This window comes from Notolabrus celidotus, chromosome 9 (assembly GCF_009762535.1).
Source record: "Notolabrus celidotus isolate fNotCel1 chromosome 9, fNotCel1.pri, whole genome shotgun sequence".
In the NCBI taxonomy this organism is placed as follows: Eukaryota; Metazoa; Chordata; class Actinopteri; order Labriformes; family Labridae; genus Notolabrus; species Notolabrus celidotus.
Genome location: NC_048280.1, coordinates 37,947,946 through 37,966,774, shown reverse-complemented (window position 1 = coordinate 37,966,774; position 18,829 = coordinate 37,947,946). Strand labels below are relative to the sequence as shown.

General features: G+C 41.1%; 1 protein-coding gene across 2 annotated transcripts in view; it reads right to left on the bottom strand.

Annotated features, from left to right (window-relative positions):
- abca2 (ATP-binding cassette, sub-family A (ABC1), member 2) overlaps positions 1-18,829 on the bottom strand; it is a 159,061-nt gene that overhangs the window by 86,795 nt on the left and 53,437 nt on the right. Inside the window, exons 3-5 of one of the 2 annotated variants that reach the window (XM_034692383.1) lie at positions 17,294-17,296; positions 4,930-5,041; positions 1,011-1,174 (exon numbers count right to left, since the gene is read on the bottom strand). In XM_034692383.1, the coding sequence (XP_034548274.1) occupies positions 1,011-1,174; positions 4,930-5,041; positions 17,294-17,296 (279 nt within the window). The remainder of the gene's footprint in view (positions 1-1,010; positions 1,175-4,929; positions 5,042-17,293; positions 17,297-18,829) is intronic. The other variant, XM_034692384.1, reaches the window with a different exon arrangement.

Genomic DNA, 18,829 nt, shown 5'->3' with positions numbered 1-18,829 from the left:
TTTTTATTCATTCATTTATTTCTTCATTTTATTTATTTATCCTTAAAGGCACTATGAGGAGTTTTTAACTGGCTGAGAAACAGACTGAAACTGATACTGATGCCTCTTTATGACCCTTAAAAGCAAACAAGACCATCTACAACAACACTGATACCTTCTCTGTTGTCATTTTAATGTCTAAAACTGCTCTGAGGGGGTAGGTGTCAGAACAGATGATTGACATCTCGCTTTAGAAACACCCTTTTTGGCTGTTTTCATTGCAAATAATCACGTTGTAAGATAAGTCTAAATGTTAAAAGACAACAGGATGAGGTTATTGTCTGAAGACAATTATTTTGCATGTACAGGACAAGAGATAAGAGGTATCACTTTGTCCACGAGGGGGCGCCAGAATCGATACAAGCTAAAAGTTCCTCATAGCAGCTTTAAAAAACCTCTATAATGATGATTTATTGCTCTATTGTCTCGCCACTTCATCTTGTTTAATTTACGTGTATTCTTTTTAACCTCACGTTGTATTTTGTTTTGTTTAAATTCCTCCTCCCTGTCTGTTAAAGTTTTTTTTATTCCAACCATGCTTTGTTTGTCAAAGCACTTTGTAAACATTTGTTTTTAAAGCTGCTATATAAATAAGTTATTGTCATTATTATTATTATTATTATTATTATTATTATTATTATTATTATTATTATTATTACTTTACTAAAGCATACAGAAACATATCTGATGATGACATCAGTTTGAATATGAAGCATTAAGGGTCTGTTTATGTTGTTACTGTTTGAAGCAGTACTACACTTCACTTTCTCAGACTCTCTAACACTTCCAAAGACTCTGTGACCTTTGACCTGAAAAACCTCTCTGCCTCACTCTGCTGGAATTGAAAAACCTGCAGAGGACAGGATGGACAGAGACCGTCACACTCCTTGAGGTGTTCCTTTCATCAAGAAGTCCCAGAGGCCTGAAAGAGAACGTTAACCCATTCACTGCAGCATGGTTGTATCTCACACCTTGGCTGTAGTTCAAGTTGTAGTCCGGAGGTAACGGGGACGAACTCAGGCTCTCCAGGTGCTGCTGCAGTGTCTCCAGCTCTTGACCCAGACCAGGCCGGTCCGACGTGAAGAGACGATTCTGTTCGACCACCTCTCTGATCCGCTCCAGCAGCTGGGTCACGCTGACAGAGGGAGGAGTTTAGAAAAAGTTTAGAGCGCACTAAGGAAGAATACATGATACTCTGATTACTGACGACTACAGACGAGGGCAAACATAGAAGAAGAAAGTGGGGAGGAGGAGGAGTAAGAAAAGAGTGAGAGAAGAAATGAAAACATGTTTTATTTCTAATGGGACAAAGGCTGAAAGGTTGAAGGACTGCTGTGCTGGACCTGGTTCTGATCATCAATAACTCAACCAACACATCTTGTGAATGACATCTATGTTTATAAATGTTTAAGGCCATCTTTCATTTCCACACACGTCTATCTGGAATTCAAACAAAGACTGAACATGTGGCGTGTAACATTTTAATTTGTCGTATTTACTAAGGGACATTTTCTATCAAAGTCCAGGCTTACAGGACAACATGTGTAGGAAATATCTTTGGATATTTCCTACACATGCCTCTGAGAGAGGCTGAAGATGTAAATGATGCTACACTGAATTTGACAAAGTTTAATACTGCCTTAAAAACTGCCTGGATCAGCTGCACATGCTCTGTGACCATCGAAACTCATCTATGCTCTGGGATCACTGAGACTGTTTCATAACTTCACACACAAGGACAGACAGATGTACACTGCGTGCACAATTATTAGGCACGTGGGTATTTTTGTGAATATCTTAAAAACTATATCAACAGTGGTTTTCAAATTTGTCAAGAAGTCAGATAGTGAATATATTTCTTCAACTGTGTGGTTAAAATGATGCTTTTCAAATTACGTCGGCTGTATTTTTAAATAAATGCAGAATCTGCAGAAATGAGTGTGACAAATTATTATGCAAGTTGGTGATAAGAACATATAACTTGTGAAAATTAAAAACTAGGCACCATTTTAAACGTTCTATTGATTGAAAATTATAATATTTACTACAACTGTATTCAAACTTCAACAAAAACAACAGTTTTCTTTACATTTGTGTACAAAATAAAACTGTTAATGTCTTTAAAACATTTCAAATCTAAAGTGTTTCTCAAATGTTCAATATAACCTCCTTTTCTTTCAGTGAGGGTCAGAGGTCACTGTAAACTGATTCAGTGAGGTTTCTGATGACTAGTCTGCTGACTCTGAGCTGTACCTTGGATGTCTTTCCAAAGAGGCTCTTTGAGCTGTATTTCTGCCATTACTGTAAATTATCTTCTTCATTATTGACCCCAAGTTCTCAGTCGGGTTGAGATCGGGTAAGCAGGTAGGCCAGTTCATGAGTGGAACTGTTATCATAGTTTTTATAAAATATTCACAAAAATGCAACATACCTAATAATTGTGCACGCAGTGTACAGTGGATAGCTAAAGTCTCCACACCCCTGTTAAAATGCCAGGTTGTGTGATGTAAAAAAGTGAGACAAAGATAAATCATCCCACCTTTAATGTGACCTACAACATGAACAATTCAATTGAATTGTTTCTTTTTATCTTTTAGAGATAAATTTAGAATAAGAAAATAAAACACTCAAATAGTGTGGTTGCATAAGTGTACACACCCTTTAACTAATAATTGTTTGAAGCACCTTTTGATTTTATTACAGCACTCAGTTTTTTTTGTAGGAGTCTGTTAGCATGGCACATCTTGACGTGGTGATATTTGTCCATTCTTCTTTACAAAAAAGCTCCAAATCCATCAGATAGTGAGGGCATCTCCTGTGCACAGCCCTCTTCAGACCACCCCACAGATATTCAACTGGATTCAGGTCTGGACTCTGGCTGGGCCATTCCAAAACTTTAATTTTCTTCTGGTGAAGCCATGCTTTTGTTGATTTGGATGTATGCTTTGGTTTGTTGTCGTGTTGAAAGGTGAAATTCCTCTTCATCTTCATCTTTCTAACGGAGGTCTGGAGGTTTTGTGTTAAACTGACTGGTGTTTGTAACTGTTCATACTTTCCTCCACCTTGACTAAGGCCCTGGTTCCATCTGAAGAAGAACAGCCCCAGAGCATGATGCTGCCCCCACCATGCTTCTCTGTGGGTCTGGTGTTCTTTATGTGATGTGCAGTGTTGTTTTTATGACAAACATACCTTTTGGAATTATGGCCAAAAAGTTCAACCTTGGTTTCATCAGACCATAAAACATTTGATGCTTTTGGGAGACTTCATGTGTGTTTTTGAAACATGTTGCCGGGCTTGGATGTTTTTCTTCATAAGAAAAGTCTTCCGTCTTGCTACCCTACCCATAGCTGAAACATATGAAGAATAGGAGAGATGTTGTCACATGTAGTACACAGCCAGTACTAGTCAGAAATCCCTGCAGCTCTTTTAATGTTGCTGTAGACCTCTTGGAAGCCTCCCTGACCAGTTTTCTTCTGGTCTTTTCATCAGTTTTGGAGGGATGTCCAGTTCTTGGTGATGTCACTGTTGTTCCATATTTTCTCCACTTGATGATGACGATCTTCACTGTGGTCCATGGTATATCTAATGCCTTGGAACATGTTTGTACCCTTCTCCTGACTGATACCTTTCAACAATGAGATCCCTCTGCTGCTTTGGAAGCTCTCTGTGGACCATGGCTTTTGCTGTAAGATGAACTGAGGACATGTGAGGAAAATCCTCCTAGAACAGCTGATCTTTATTGGGATTAATCAAAGTCACTTTAAATTATGACAGGTGGATACTGACTACTGTTTGTCATGAGTTTGAAAAACTATTATATTATAAGAGGGTGTGTACACTTATGCAACCACATTATTTTATTTTCTTATTTTTTATTCTTCCCCCTAAAAGATCATATTTGTTTTCAGTTGAATTGTTCATGTTATAGGTCACATTAAAGGTGGAAAAAGTTCTGAGATGATTTATCTTGGTCTCATTTTTTTACATCACAAAACCTGGCATTTTAACATGGCTGTGTAGATTTTCACTGTCCACTGTATGATGCGAAAATAGTGCTGGGCGATATTGAAAATGATGTCATCATGATCAAATATTTCATATCAGTTGATATCAATAATTATCAGGATAAATATCAAATCATGATTTCATTTAAATGTAAAGTCAGATTTTCTGTCCTGAGTGAAAGTTGAAGAAAGCAGACAGTTTGTTAGTTTGTATCTGGATTTAGTTTCTGATGAACTTCTTGAATCCATCATTTCTGACGGTGCTAACAGGAAGCAGGTCTTTAATGGAAGATGAGACTTTTGTGAAGTTTTAGTTTGTAGATCCTTTTTTTTCTCAGATTGAGGTTATTTCAATAAGTTCATTCAAATTTAAAACAAAGATATATCAAATTGTATTCTGTGTATCAGTTTATAGATAATTGTTTTGAGTTGTGCTCTCCCCTTTAAGATTACTAAAGGTTACAGGCAGAGCGATGTTGTTTCCCACAGTGCAGTGAATGCATCACAGTTATTCAGTATTCAGTTGTCCTAATTTGTCAAATTTATATTGAGAAAAATTATATCACGATAATTATCGTTATTGAATTATCCCCCAGCCCTACTGTTAAATATAGATATCATTAATAACAGTAAATTCATAAAAACTCCTGAAGACTGTTCAACCAAAGACACGAGCTGCTGCTCTTCAATGAACCCTCTGTTTCTCCATGTGAACCTGTCAGTGTGAGGTGTAGAGGAGACCCTCTGATCCAGGTCTAACACAGACTCACTGTAGGTTTCACAGTGTGAAGCCAAACTTCATCATGTGTGCTGTTCACCATCCAACATCCTGGAGTAAACACAGACGGTAAATATCACACCAACGTTATGGATCAACTCTACTCACGTGGAGTTCTTGTACTGCAGGAAACCGAACTCATCCCTCTGTCCGTCCGGGCACAGAGACTGCATGATGGGAATGATGCCAGCCGAGGTGAGGGGGGCGGCGCTGTAAAACGCTGGATGTGAGGGAGGGAAAAACAGGGGAGGAAGGGCACAACGAGAAAAGACAAAACCACAGAGTAGGGATGGGGACAGGGATGGGGGAAGAGGGAATAAAGAAGATTAAGATGAAGTACAAAGAGGAGGAGCAACAATGAGACGGACAGAGGGAGAGATTCTGTTTCTGTTAGAGAGGAGGGGAAGACAAAGAGCAGCTCACAGGCAGAGAGGGTAACACATGTCAACGCTGAATACAGACCTGTCATCACTTCAGAGGATACAAACATGGACCAGATGTTTCTTATCTGTAAAATGCTGTCATGGGTTGCCCTTGTTTTGTGTTTTCTTTCTGAGTTTTATCTGTTGCCGTTCTTGTGTGTTCAGTGTTTCGTCTTGTTGCTTCCTGTGTGTTCCTGTGGTCTTGAGTTGGTTTTCAGTGTTTTATTTTGTGGAATAGTTTTGTGTGTTAAGTTTTGTGTCACTGCCTGTGTTTCCTGCCTAAGTGATTGTCTTCACCTGTGCCTTGTTGTCCTCACCTGTGTGTCCTTACTCATTACCCAGTGTGTGTATGTAGTCTCTGTGTTTCCTCCCCTCTGTGCCTGTTCATCGTTCTTCTGTGCTTGTGTCGTGTGTTTGTCTGTGGTCTTCAGTGTTGTTCCCGTGTTCTAGTGTTTCCCATGTTCCTCAAGTTTTTGTTGTTTGAAGAAGTTTTTGTTTTATCTCAGTCTAAGTTTATTAAATCCTTTTTTTAATTTGAATCCACATCTGGGTCCTCCCCCTCCTTTCTTCAAATGTGACAAATATAAAGTGTAAATAATTTCAACCATTAAAATCTGTTCTTATCAACATTTGTTGGAGTAGGGTTTGTGAATTTAAAATGCTTGTATAAAGTATGTCCCAGGTTTTGGGCAGCTATGGCAACCCTATCCAGTCCCTCCAGGAAGTTGCGATTTCTTGATCGTAACTATCAACGCAAATTCAACCAATCAGCGTGATTTTTGTGCGGCCTTGCAATTTTATACAATCACCGCAAATTTGACCAATTACCTTAACCTCAGCCCCTGTACGTCATCGGTTTTGTCATCAATTTCACTTCCTTAAACGTAAGTCCTCACTTGATCGGCACTTTTTGACAGCAAAACACGCACAGAGAACGGGTGAAGAGAGAGGACAGCAGGCAGGACAAGTGACCATGACAACGTTATTATTTATAGATTGAGGGGCTCAGTGTTAGCTTGGTCTCTACCTGCAGCAGGTGTGCTTTATGAACCAGCTCTCCCTCCTCCATGCATCTATCTCATCTTCATTGATGATTTTACCCCCCGTGTGTGTTAGTGACACAGACACATCCACGGGGCGTCTGTTTACAATTTAAGGTACTACGATTTGAGGTTTGACATTGTTGCCGCCATTACCGTAAAAAGCTTTGCGTCCACAGCTTGATTTATTCTAGTTTGGTGAAACATCAGACACATTTAGTAAGTTTTGATCAACTCCTTGTCATCAAAGGTGCAGATTAATTTCAGAGTGCCGTGAACTGCCTGTCAAGTGCCCGTCACTACGAGGTGAATTCAGGGACCGTCGTAAATGTGAAATACAGTCCTTTCATGGCATTTTTCTGTGAATCAAGAGAATCAAAATACAGTCACAGTGGTCACATCAAGAATGTTTTCTAAAAACAACTGTAATTTAGCATATTTACTTGCCCCTGAGATGTTATTGGGGGAAAAAAGCAAAAAAAAAAATCGCAACTTTCACCGCAATTTTTTCAAAAAGCTGTCGCAAAATCAGGCTTTTTGGGCCGCAACAATCACAAAAAAATCCCGCGAAATCCTGGAGGGACTGCCTATCAAATGATTCTGTTTATCATTTTGTATTAATTATTATTATTAACGGTAACACCTCTGGCAAACATTAATGTATTTTGTATAACAAGGATGGGTGGTCCTCTTTTCAGGACAGATGTGATATTCATTGTTATTTCTTTTATTGGAAGTTGTCAGGGCCAACTTACCCATACATGTTAAAGTAAATCAATAATCCGTATCTTTTTGGGTTGAAAGTTCATCTTTATTTTGGGATTTCATTGTATAAGTTAAGTTAATTTCCTCCCAAATGGTTTAAGGAGATCTATAAACTATTTTCAAAATTCCTCTGGAAAGAGAAAAAACCCAGAATTAGCTTTACTAAGTTATCTGTATCTAGGAAAAAAGGTGGGTTAGGGAACTCAGATATATACCTCTATTATCTGGCTTATAATGCTGCATATCCACTATCCTGGGCCTATAACACAAATCATGCAGATACACGTAGCTGGAGATGGCTGGAGCAAAAGATTGTATTGAAAAAGGCTAAGCATGTTTCTCTTGCCTCCTTATGGTACTATTCGAAACATGACAATGAAATTAAAAATCCCTTAATTCTCTTCTCAATAGAAGTCATTAAACTATTACACAAACATCTCAGAATTAGTGGTCTGTCCTTGCCCTCTTGTCCTTTATGGAAAAACCCCTTATTTACAGCCGGTAATAAACCTCTCTCTAATGAAACATGGCAAAGCCAAAATATTTTTAAACTAGGTCAGTTATTAAAAGATAGAAATATAATACTTTCATTAATTTCAGATAGATAATGGTTTAAATAATTCAGACCTTTTTTTCAGTACTTGCTGCTTAAATCTATTTTACGTAAATACAAATTTAAAAACATTACCCTAGGTAATAATAAAACAACTGATAATCAATGAAGAGATGCAGCCACTGGCAAAGGAACTGTTTCTAAACTATATAAATTAATGAGCCACATTCGTTTTGACTGTCATGCACCTGTGTTATCTCAATGGGAGAAAGATCTGGGCGTTCCCCTCAAAGCAGAGCAATGGGAAGCAATTCTGAGACGTTCAAACTATGTGTCAAAATGTGTTGGATACAAGTTAATCCAAATGAAGATTCTGTGGAGGTCATATATCACCCCACAGAAACTGAAGAAAATGAATTGTCATGTTTCAGATCTGTGCTGGCATGGCTGTGGGATGACGGGAACACTAATGCATCAACTATGGCATTGCCCAGAGATCCAAAGGTTCTGGATTAGATGTTAAAGATTTTTTGTGCAAAATATTTGATATCAATATATCATTATGTCCTACAGTGGCCCTACTGGGAAACAAGATAGATGGAGTAACATCCAGAGAATTACAACACTTGATCACGTTAGCATTTCTATCTGTAAAACGGACAATTTGAATGATTTGGAAGGTAAGAAGGGCAAAATGTTTTGATATAGACAGCTGGCTTAAAGATTATTTGGAACTGATCTCTATGGAGCAAGCAGCATCAGCACTTGTAGATCCAGGCAGTGGCCACAGAGGCTCTTTGAATTTTATTTTATCAGTGATGGATAAAAGACCTTGATGGCTCCTATTGATACTTGACTTGAGTTTTAAACCCCATGAATTTTTGAATGAACATGAATGTATACATTTTATTTATTTTTTCAATTTTCTATCTTTTTATCTATACACTGAACAATATTTACGCTCCACCCCTTGCTCCCATGTCTTGTCCTGTTGTAGGTTATCATGTTTATTTGTTTGTATATTTGTTCGTTTGTTTAGACCTTGTCCAGTCAGAGTTGTGTTGCTGTATTATAATTTTGTGTAATAAAAAAAATAAATAGATAAAATAAAAATAATAAAAATAAATTTAAAAAAAGTAATTTGATTTAATTCATGTGGATTTTCCGTACACTTAAAAGCAGTATGATATTGCTGTTTCAGCAGTTAGTTAGGTTACTGTACTGTTACTGTTACCATGCATTTGTTACCTCCAGGTTAGATTACTGTAACTCCCTCTTATCAGGCTGCCCCAATAAGTCTCTAAAGATTCTTCAGCTAGTTCGAAACGCCGCAGCTCGAGTATTGACTAAAACTAGGAAGAGAGAGCACATCTCTCCAGTGTTAGCTTCTCTACACTGACTCCCAATACAATGTAGAATAGAATTTAAAATCCTTCTTTTAACCTACAAAGCCCTTAAAAATCAGACACCCTCGTATCTTAAAGAGCTCATAGTGCCCTATTACCCCTCTAGAACTCTACGCTCCCAACATGCAGGCTTGCTAGTTGTACCTAAAATCTCTAAAAGTAGTATGGGAGGTAGAACCTTCAGTTATCAGGCCCCTCTCCTTTGGAATCATCTACCAGTCAGGGTCCAGGAGGCAGACACCCTCTCCACTTTTAAGAGTAGACTTAAAACTTTCCTTTTTGATAAAGCTTATAGTTAGAGCTGGATCAGGCTTGGACCAGCTTTTGTCATGCTGCTATAGGCCTAGACTGCCGGGGGAACTGGCACACTGACACACTGGGATCCTAGCTCACCCTCTTCCCCCCAACCCCTTCATCACTTACTTTAACTCTGCCTGTCCCATTAAAGTTACTAACCATAGACCTTTCTGGAGTCCCTGAGCTCCATTGTCTCGTAGGTTCCTCTGAGCTGCCGTAGACGTCCTCCTGCTGTGGACGATCTGGACTCCAGCTGATACGAACGTGCTGGACTCCAGCGGCAACAGCTTCTACGACTCGTCTCATCACTATCACCTCTCTCTCTTACTCCCCTCTATCTGTCTTTCCAGACCCAACTCAGTCGAGGCATGATGGCTATCTAACATGAGTCTGGTTCTGCCTGAGGTTTCTGCCTGTTAAAGGAAGTTTTTCCTCACCACTGTAACTAGCGAAATACTGCGATGTGCAATGCTCATGGTGGATTAAGGTGGGGTCAGACTGAGTCTTACCCTGTCTTGGTGTTGGGTCTCTGTTCATAATTTGACATAGAGTGGTCTAGACCTGCTCTGTTTGTAAAAGCGTCTTGAGATAACGTTTGTTGTGATTTGGCGCTATACAAATAAAGATTGATTGATTGATTGATTGATTGATTGATTGATTGATTGTATAAATAATGGACGTAGTATCCGTGACATCACCCATCTGTTTCTGAAGAGCTGTTTTGAGGCCAGTTGGCGGTGGCAGCCATATTGCTGCTGTCGAGCGATTGTTGCGTAAAGAGGCGGGCTTTAAGCCTCCTAGCCAACAGCTACAGAGTTCCCACCTGTCAATCAAGTCAGCTGTGCCTCTCATTGGAAGACTCGTAATCTCAATATCTTTGAAATTGCCGCGTTATGAAAAAATTCACCCCCTGTACAGTGTGTGCCGATCAAGAAGTGAGCTATCCAGACTACACTGGTCTTTTGAACCAGGCTGTAAACATGTTTATTTCTGCTGTAAAGATCGTCTTCTTTGAATTGGTGTGGATGTGGTTTCTGGTACTTCCGGAGCCAGCCTCAAGTGGATCCTTGATGAACTGCAGTTTATAACACTTCTATATTGGACTCATAGTTTTAGACTGGAGGTTGCCGCTTGGGTGAGACTGAGGCAGACAGTTGAGGATCAATCAAGGACCGAGACACATGGTTTCTTTACATAGTATAGTTCATTGTTTAGGAAAACTTGACTTTGAATCATCCAGTAAGATTGTTTAACAAAACTGGGGATTAAAGGAATTTGTTTATCAGTTTTACTTCAGAGTCCTGTGGGAGTTTTTTCCTCTTCAAGTGAACATAGACGAGTAAATCCAAGGCCTTCTGATCTTCAACCCACCACAGAAGTGTTCACTGGAGGACTACCATCCTATGACTGAACTTAATGAACTCTTGGTTGAGCATTACCTTCTGGATGTTTGACAGATCTACTTAAAGAGGAGACATTCACCTCGCTTTATATTCTTTCAGAGATGTATTCAGCATGGTGAACACCTTAACCCCCGAGGAACAAAAACATGTCCTAAACAAGTCTGTCAGGGCACACAACTATTTCTGCTTCAAAGAGATGTAATAAACTTGTTTTTTTTTGGGACACAACCAGGTCAGTGAAAGAGAAAGTTCAAGAGAATGTGATCCTCTAAATCTGTGTTTTTATCAACCTCAGAGAGTTGGGCAGGAAATGCTGAGCAGACGGTGTGAAAACAAAGAGTGTGGTTTCAGAGCTTGATGAACTCTCAGGAGAAATTAAAATCTCCTGTCTGCACGAGTCTGAATGGATGCAGTACGTCTTGTTGACTTTATAGACCGCAGTAGTTTGTTCAAAATGTGTACCAGATATTTTTAGAAGCCTTATTTATGTCTCCTGAATATAAACCCTTTATAACAAGTTATCAAACGTTCAGCAGTCAAATTAAAGTTAAAGCTCATACATTTGATCCCAGAATGAGATCTAAAGCTGAGCTGTCAGTGTCAGGAGGTGTTTTCCTTGTTTGTGTATTTTGTCATGGATTACCTGTTTAATTTCTAAATGTTCCTTGTGTTTCATTCTTGTTTCCTCTCTGTAGTGGTATAAGTCAGTCCCTCCAGGATTTGTTGCGGCCCAAAAAGCCTGATTTTGTGACAGCTTTTTAAAAAAAAAATTGCAGTGAAAGTTGCGATTTTTTCAAAGCTTTTTTCCCCAATAAGATCTCAGGGGCAAGTAAATATGCTAAATTATTGGTAGTTGTTTTTAGAAAACATTCTTGATGTGACCAGTGTGACTGTATTTTGATTCTCTTGAGTCACAGAAAAATGCCATGAAAGGACTGTATTGCACATTTACGACCGTCCCTGAATGTACCTGCAGTGACAGGCGCACTGGACAGACACTCAGTTCACGGCACTCATAGCATCTGTATCTCTCAACAAGGAGTTGATCAAAAATGGAGCGCCGCCTGCAAGCTAGTTCAGGCAGACAACTCGAGCCGCGCTCATCATACTGACACGTCACCACCTCTCATCAGCTGATCTCAACATCCTCATTCGGCGGTCTATTTAAACGTCAAGCCTCCCTGTCTCTGCCTCTGCTTGCAGTGCTCTGCTGTTCTGCTCAGTGCTGCGTGAAGTTGTCCCCACCTCCTCCCCGGCTTCCACCTGTGGGCTCCGAGGGGGGTTAGTCCTATCTCATTGCTCCTAATGTCTGCTTAAATAATCTACGAGGAGTAATGAAGTCGGAGCCCACACGCCAAACACAATACTGTATGCTGCAATAAACTTATTAAGTAAACGTGAGTTGTCTGACTGAACTTACTAAATGTGTCTGATGTTTCACCAAACTGGATTAAATCAAGCTGGAGATGCAGAGCTTTTTATGGTAATGGCGGCAAAAACGTCAAACATCAAATATTAAACAGACGTCCCCCGGTTGTGTCTTTGTCACTAACGCACACCGGGGGTAAAAATCATCAATGAAGATGAGACAGATGCATGGAGGTGAGGAGAGCTGGTTCATAAAGCACACCTGCTGCAGGTAGAGACCAAGCTAACACTGAGCCCCTCAGATAATAACTCAACAGGAAGTCATCACTTTTATCTTTAAAGATTAGACACAGCGGGGGAAACATGGATTCTGAATGTCCGACGGTCTGTTACTAGAGTTTTCATCTCGTCATCGTCTCGTTAACAAAATCAAAACATACGATCAATAGCTTATTAATACTAAAAGGGTATTTGAGAATCTATAAATAATAATGTTGTCATCTTTTAACCTACAAAGCCCTTAAAAATCAGGCACCCTCGTATCTTAAAGAGCTCATAGTGCCCTATTACCCCTCTAGAACTCTACGCTCCCAACATGCAGGCTTGCTAGTTGTACCTAAAATCTCTAAAAGTAGTATGGGAGGTAGAACCTTCAGTTATCAGGCCCCTCTCCTTTGGAATCATCTACCAGTCAGGGTCCGGGAGGCAGACACCCTCTCCACTTTTAAGAGTAGACTTAAAACTTTCCTTTTTGATAAAGCTTATGGTTAAGCTGGATCAGGCTTGGACCAGCTTTTGTCATGCTGCTATAGGCCTAGACTGCCGGGGGAACTGGCACACTGACACTGGGATCTTAGCTCACCTTCTTCCCCCCAACCCCCTCATCACTTACTTTAACTCTGCCTGTCCCATTAAAGTTACTAACCATAGACCTTTCTGGAGTCCCTGAGCTCCCTTGTCTCGTAGATTCCTCTGAGCTGCCGTTGACGTCCTCCTGCTGTGGACGATCTGGACTCCAGCTGATACGGACGTGCTGGACTCCAGCGGCAACAGCTTCTACGACTCGTCTCATCACTATCACCTCTCTCTCTTACTCCCCTCTATCTGTCTTTCCAGACCCAACTCAGTCGAGGCATGATGGCTGTCTAACATGAGTCTGGTTCTGCCTGAGGTTTCTGCCTGTTAAAAGGAAGTTTTTCCTCACCACTGTAACTAGCTAAATACTGCGATGTGCAATGCTCATGATGGATTAAGGTGGGGTCAGACTGAGTCTTACCCTGTCTTGGTGTTGGGTCTCTGTTCATAATTTGACATAGTGTGGTCTAGACCTCCTATGTTTGTAAAAGCGTCTTGAGATAACGTTTGTTGTGATTTGGCGCTATACAAATAAAGATTGATTGATTGATCATTGTCACTTGTCCTGCCTGCTGTCCCCTCTTATCACCCGTTCTCTGTGTGTGTTTTGCTGTTGAAAAGTGCCGATCAAGTGAGGACTTACATTTATGTTCCACCATGATATTGCACGCCGTAAAAAATAGTTTACTCCCGCTTTCATGTAAAACATCTGGAACGAACTTTGGCAGAAATATGAATTGGTAAATGTGCTTTTTACGCATCGGAGAGGTCTTCATCTTGTCAACCGCTAACAAGGAAGTGAAATTGATGATGAAACTGATGACCTACAGGGGCTGAGGTTAAGGTGATTGGTCAAATTTGCAGGAAAGTTGCGGTGATTGTATAAAATTGCAAGGCCGCACAGAAATCGAGCTGATTGGTTGCATTTGCATTGATAGTTGCGATCGCGATATTGCAACTTCCTGGAGGGACTGATGAGTTGACCTCATGTCTTGTTTTTTATGTGTTTCATGTCTCATGTTGTCTTCCCTGTGTGTGAGGAGTTTCCTGTTTTATTTTGTGGTTGCTGCTCCTCTGTCTGGTCTTGTCTCACTTCCTGTCTTTGTCTGTTTTCCCTCCTTTGTGAGTGTTTTCTAATTCTCTGGAAATACGCGTAGTAGTGTGAGATTCAGAAATGGAGAAAATGACTGCGACTGACGCTAATGTTTTCTTCTTCTTTTGCTATTCACTAATTATTACCATTTTATTACCCGGCTTTCTTACTGATCTTCCAAATGTGTAAGATGCTTGATTCTGATTGGTCTAAACCCCTTGACAAGATGAGGGGAAACCGTTAGCTTCCGTTAGCATGCTAAATCAGCAGGCTACAGATGTTTCCATGTTGGATCCTGTCCATCAATATGATGAAGGAGCGGAGCAGGTGAGAGAAACTTTAGGTTAGTGATCTCTCCAAAGAAAGTTAAACCATGAGTGGTGGTGATGATAGCAGCAGGGTTCAAAGTTGTGACATTAGTTTCTTTTTAAAGGTGTGTGAACCACAGAGCTCAGAGAAGAAGGAGAGCTGAATGAGGACAGTTTCATGTTCAATCCACCACAACAGGCAGAGAAGAATCCATCACCATGGAACGATCACTGACAAGGAATCACTGGGACTATTATTAAAAACTGTAAACAGAAATCATTTAAATCAATAAATAATCTTTAATCCATGTTTTTAACAACATGTTCGTGTTTTATCTAGCCGGGTAATAAGCAGGATAATAAATGGTTAGCAGGTTGTTATGGGAAATAGAACCCCTTCAGGGTGGTCAAGACCCCTCCATGAAAGGGATTCTTGTTAACGTTCTTTTAGAGGTCATTTCACTTTAAATAAAGTAATTCTGTAAAACATGAAGCTGGATGTCAGTTGTCTTTCAGTGTACATGTGATGTGATTGTTGGTGGAGTTGGTTACAATACAAGGGGCACCAGTTAAAATCTTGCATAGGGCACCAAGTCGGTTAGGACCGGCTCTGGTCTTGAATATCTGCTCAGAATCCTGATTCTTTTGATCAGGTGTTGTTTCTGCAACTTTCACAAAAACATATATTCACAAAATGCTCCAACTTCCTACACACAGACTAACATCTGTCTACCACCCGTCTTTTATCATCAATCACAACTTGATGCTCTTAAATGTATGATTTTTACCTGCTATAACGTGGTCCTAATACTCCTCCATGATTTTAACTGAACTGTTTAAATACAGAAAACATGGACTGATGTTTCAAGATACCAGAATCCCCCCTGTAAGTACACAGCCTGCCGTCAACCTGGGACAAGATTTACATGAAATAAACATTTAATTAAGACGATTTCTTCATGTGCAGTTTCAGTGAAATACACTTTTTGTTTCCAGTTTACACACCAAGGAATCACACATCAGGACACACAGGTAGAGTCTGCACATGAAGGCACCACCAGAAACCTCTGCTTTACTTCAACACTGTTATAATGTTATCAATAACTCAATCAGAAAGTCATCAGAAACAGAGTCCTGTAATAATCCCTCAGCTGTGTTGTGCACCCCGTTTGTTTATCATGGTAAGAGTGTGAGTTACAGATTAGTTTACCTTCACATCAGTGTGCTCCTCTCCGTCAGACCCACAGTGTTCGAGACAGAACTTATAGAGTATAAGATGCTCAGTCAGCTCACAGCAAACATGGTGCATCAGGACAGAGAGGAACACACCCACCGCAGGATGAGGATTTAATCAGATTATCTCCATCCTCAGATTGACAACAGATCACAAATTCAGTCACTCAGAGCTGCTTGCAAATGTGGTCAGACACGCCCCAAATTCACTTTGCACCATACACCTTAGAGCGTGTGCTGTTGTCTGTCTGAATAGGACCCTGCATGTTTACATCCAAATGTTAAATGAAAAGTTTCCAGATGTACTCTGTAAGATTTGAGTCAGACATTCTGCGTCTCTCTCCTCTCCTGTAAGACGCACTGTGACGATCAGCTCGGGTCCAGATCAGCAGTCAGACACGAAACAGTCGACAAAAAGTCCTTCAGACATTGTGAATCCCCTGATGAGTGTGAGAGTGGCCGAGCGTACAGCATACATGATCAGTCTGCTGTATGAGATCATACTTCAAAAACTTCATAACCCCCGAATTACACAGGATGCGCCGCGTTGCATTACGGCTGCGCAGCGTGTTTGCTCCGTCCGACGGCTTGCGCCCTGCTACACCAGACGCGTGTTTGGAGCTTAGCGCCAGCTCAGAGCGACCAGGATCAGCTGGGTCCAGTAAAGAGAGAACTACATACAAACAACAGGTTGCAGAGCCTTTCTGTGGATGAATCATTTGGAGAGTATTCCATTACTTTTGTGCTTTAATCATCACTGAGTATGCATCACTATAAAGTTTAGATTCTGCAGGTTTAGTTTAATATGAATAATTCTGCTCTATTTTGTTGTCCTGTTACCTTCTGACACAGTGATCATCTTAAAGTCCTGTTACCTTCTGACACAGTGATCATCTTAAAGTCCTGTTACCTTCTGACACAGTGATCATCTTAAAGTCCTGTTACCTTCTGACACAGTGATCATCTTAAAGTCCTGTTACCTTCTGACACAGTGATCATCTTAAAGTCCTGTTACCTTCTGACATAGTGATCATCTTAAAGTCCTGTTACCTTCTGACACAGTGATCATCTTAAAGTCCTGTTACCTTCTGACACAGTGATCATCTTAAAGTCCTGTTACCTTCTGACACAGTGATCTTATCTTAAAGTCCTGTTACCTTCTGACACAGTGATCTTATCTTAAAGTCCTGTTACCTTCTGATACGATCTTTAAACGGTTGCGAGTTCATATATAGTATATATTTTTAAATTGGTGGATGTTGCATCTGCCTGACTTCCTGTCCGGTCGTTCTTTGCTGGGCGCGGGCTCCAACGAAAAAAGACTTGAAGCGTATCTCTGGTGGAGCGGCGCAGGGGCACGCTCCCGAGACAGAGCTGAGACGCGGTGCGGCGCTCCCTGTGTGACCATGAGCATTGGCTAGAATGTGAACCTATCAGCTGCCACGTGCTCAGACGTAAGGTGACGCTGCGCAGTCTGTGTGAATTTGGGGTAAGAGATCTGCTATTGTGAGAAGTAAATGTTGTCTCTGAGTGACTGAGAAGAACTGGTTCATGGTGGATTAAGACATGAAGTAAGTGGACACACACACACACACACACACACACACACACACCCCACACCAGGATTAACACGTTCACAGGTTAAATTGACCAGGAGATGTTTGTCATGAATGTATCATTCCAGCCAGGGTCAGGTGTCAGGGTAAAATCAACCAATGAAAACACTTACACACTGCTCCGTCCAACATGTTGTGAACATGCATCACCAACAGGAACCAAAAAACAAGCAGAAAAAGAGAAACAAAGAGGAAAAGAAATAAACAAAGGTGAAGTAAAAGACAAAAACCATCAACGTGAACATGGAGCAAAGTCAAACATGAGCTACAACAGAGAAACACAAACACTACAGCACATGGTGGAGGTCACATATCTGGAACAGCAGCAATGCATGAGAAAGCATCTTTATGACTACAGGCAAACATGACTCAGCAGAAGTGTTCTCCCTCTGGATTTAAACACACACAGACCTGATGCAGCCTCACGTGGAGAGGATAGAGGGTGTCATTTAAACACAGGCATGCAGTTATCCCACAACCATGACCCAGGGCCCACCCTGAACCCCCCCTTATACTGAGACCTGAGGGTCACCACTGAGGGTCACCACTGAGGGCCACACTGAGGGCCACACTTGGAGCACCAACCTTAATGAAATGTCCCTTCAAAGGCCCCTGCACTCTTCAAGTGAACGCAAGCAGACAAATTAGTCTCTCCCATCTTAAGGTGACTTTTTCCTGCCAGCCCCAGAATGTTGACTTTCTTTACATTCGTCTGCTTCACACTCTTCACGGCTCCCCTCAGCTGGCTGGATTCTCTTTCTACTCTGTTTGTGTTTCTGGTGTTTCAGATACTGATAATCTCCAGCTATGAGGTGCATGTGTGGAAGCCAAGTTAGTGAAAATGTCATAGCCTGATTGATCAGGAAATGTCAGGGGTCCTTGTGTGAGAGGAGCTGAAGTCTCAGAGTGTTGTGTTGTGGAAATGGGACCAATGACCCCAGATTTTTGGAGATTTCAAAGACTCAGGCCAACTTCAAGAAGCCAGTGTGTGTGCAGGCCATGGTGCCCCTCGGATCCAGCTCATGTGGTCATGGTCTTTCATCAGGCTGTGTATTGGACACGTTACCTTGGGCTTTCCACCAGATCCGTGTCCAGTCCGTGTCCGGTCCGTCTCTCTCGTCCGTCAACACCCACCGGTTGTGTTTTCAGAACTCAACACGGAGCAGGACCGCCAGACAGCTGGAGTCATGTGACCGAGGTTTTCCCGTGGTAATCACTGAAACAAGGATTCTCCTCCTCCTCTCCTCATCCATGTTGTCTTTCTGGTCCTCTGAAAACCTCTGACCTGTTGACTCCAGGCCTGGCTCCGCTCATCATGACTTTGGTTTGTTGTTGTAGTTAAGTGAAATACGATCTGGTGATAACACAGAGTGTTTTATTCTGAAAATTAACCGGATGTTTTCATTTTGTTTTGGTGAAACCTGACTTCCTGTCCCGCTCCATCTGCTCTGTTGAGATTGATGCGTCGTGCTCCGGCATCCGGGACAAATATTAGTCTTGTGTATCTGATCCAGAGGACTCTGACCTGCCGGATCAGAGACACAGCCGGAACACAACGGAGCGGATCCAGTGGAAGTTAACACATTGACTAGAATAGAAACCTATCAGATCCAGAGCTGTGACGGATCAGAGACGGACCGGACACAGAT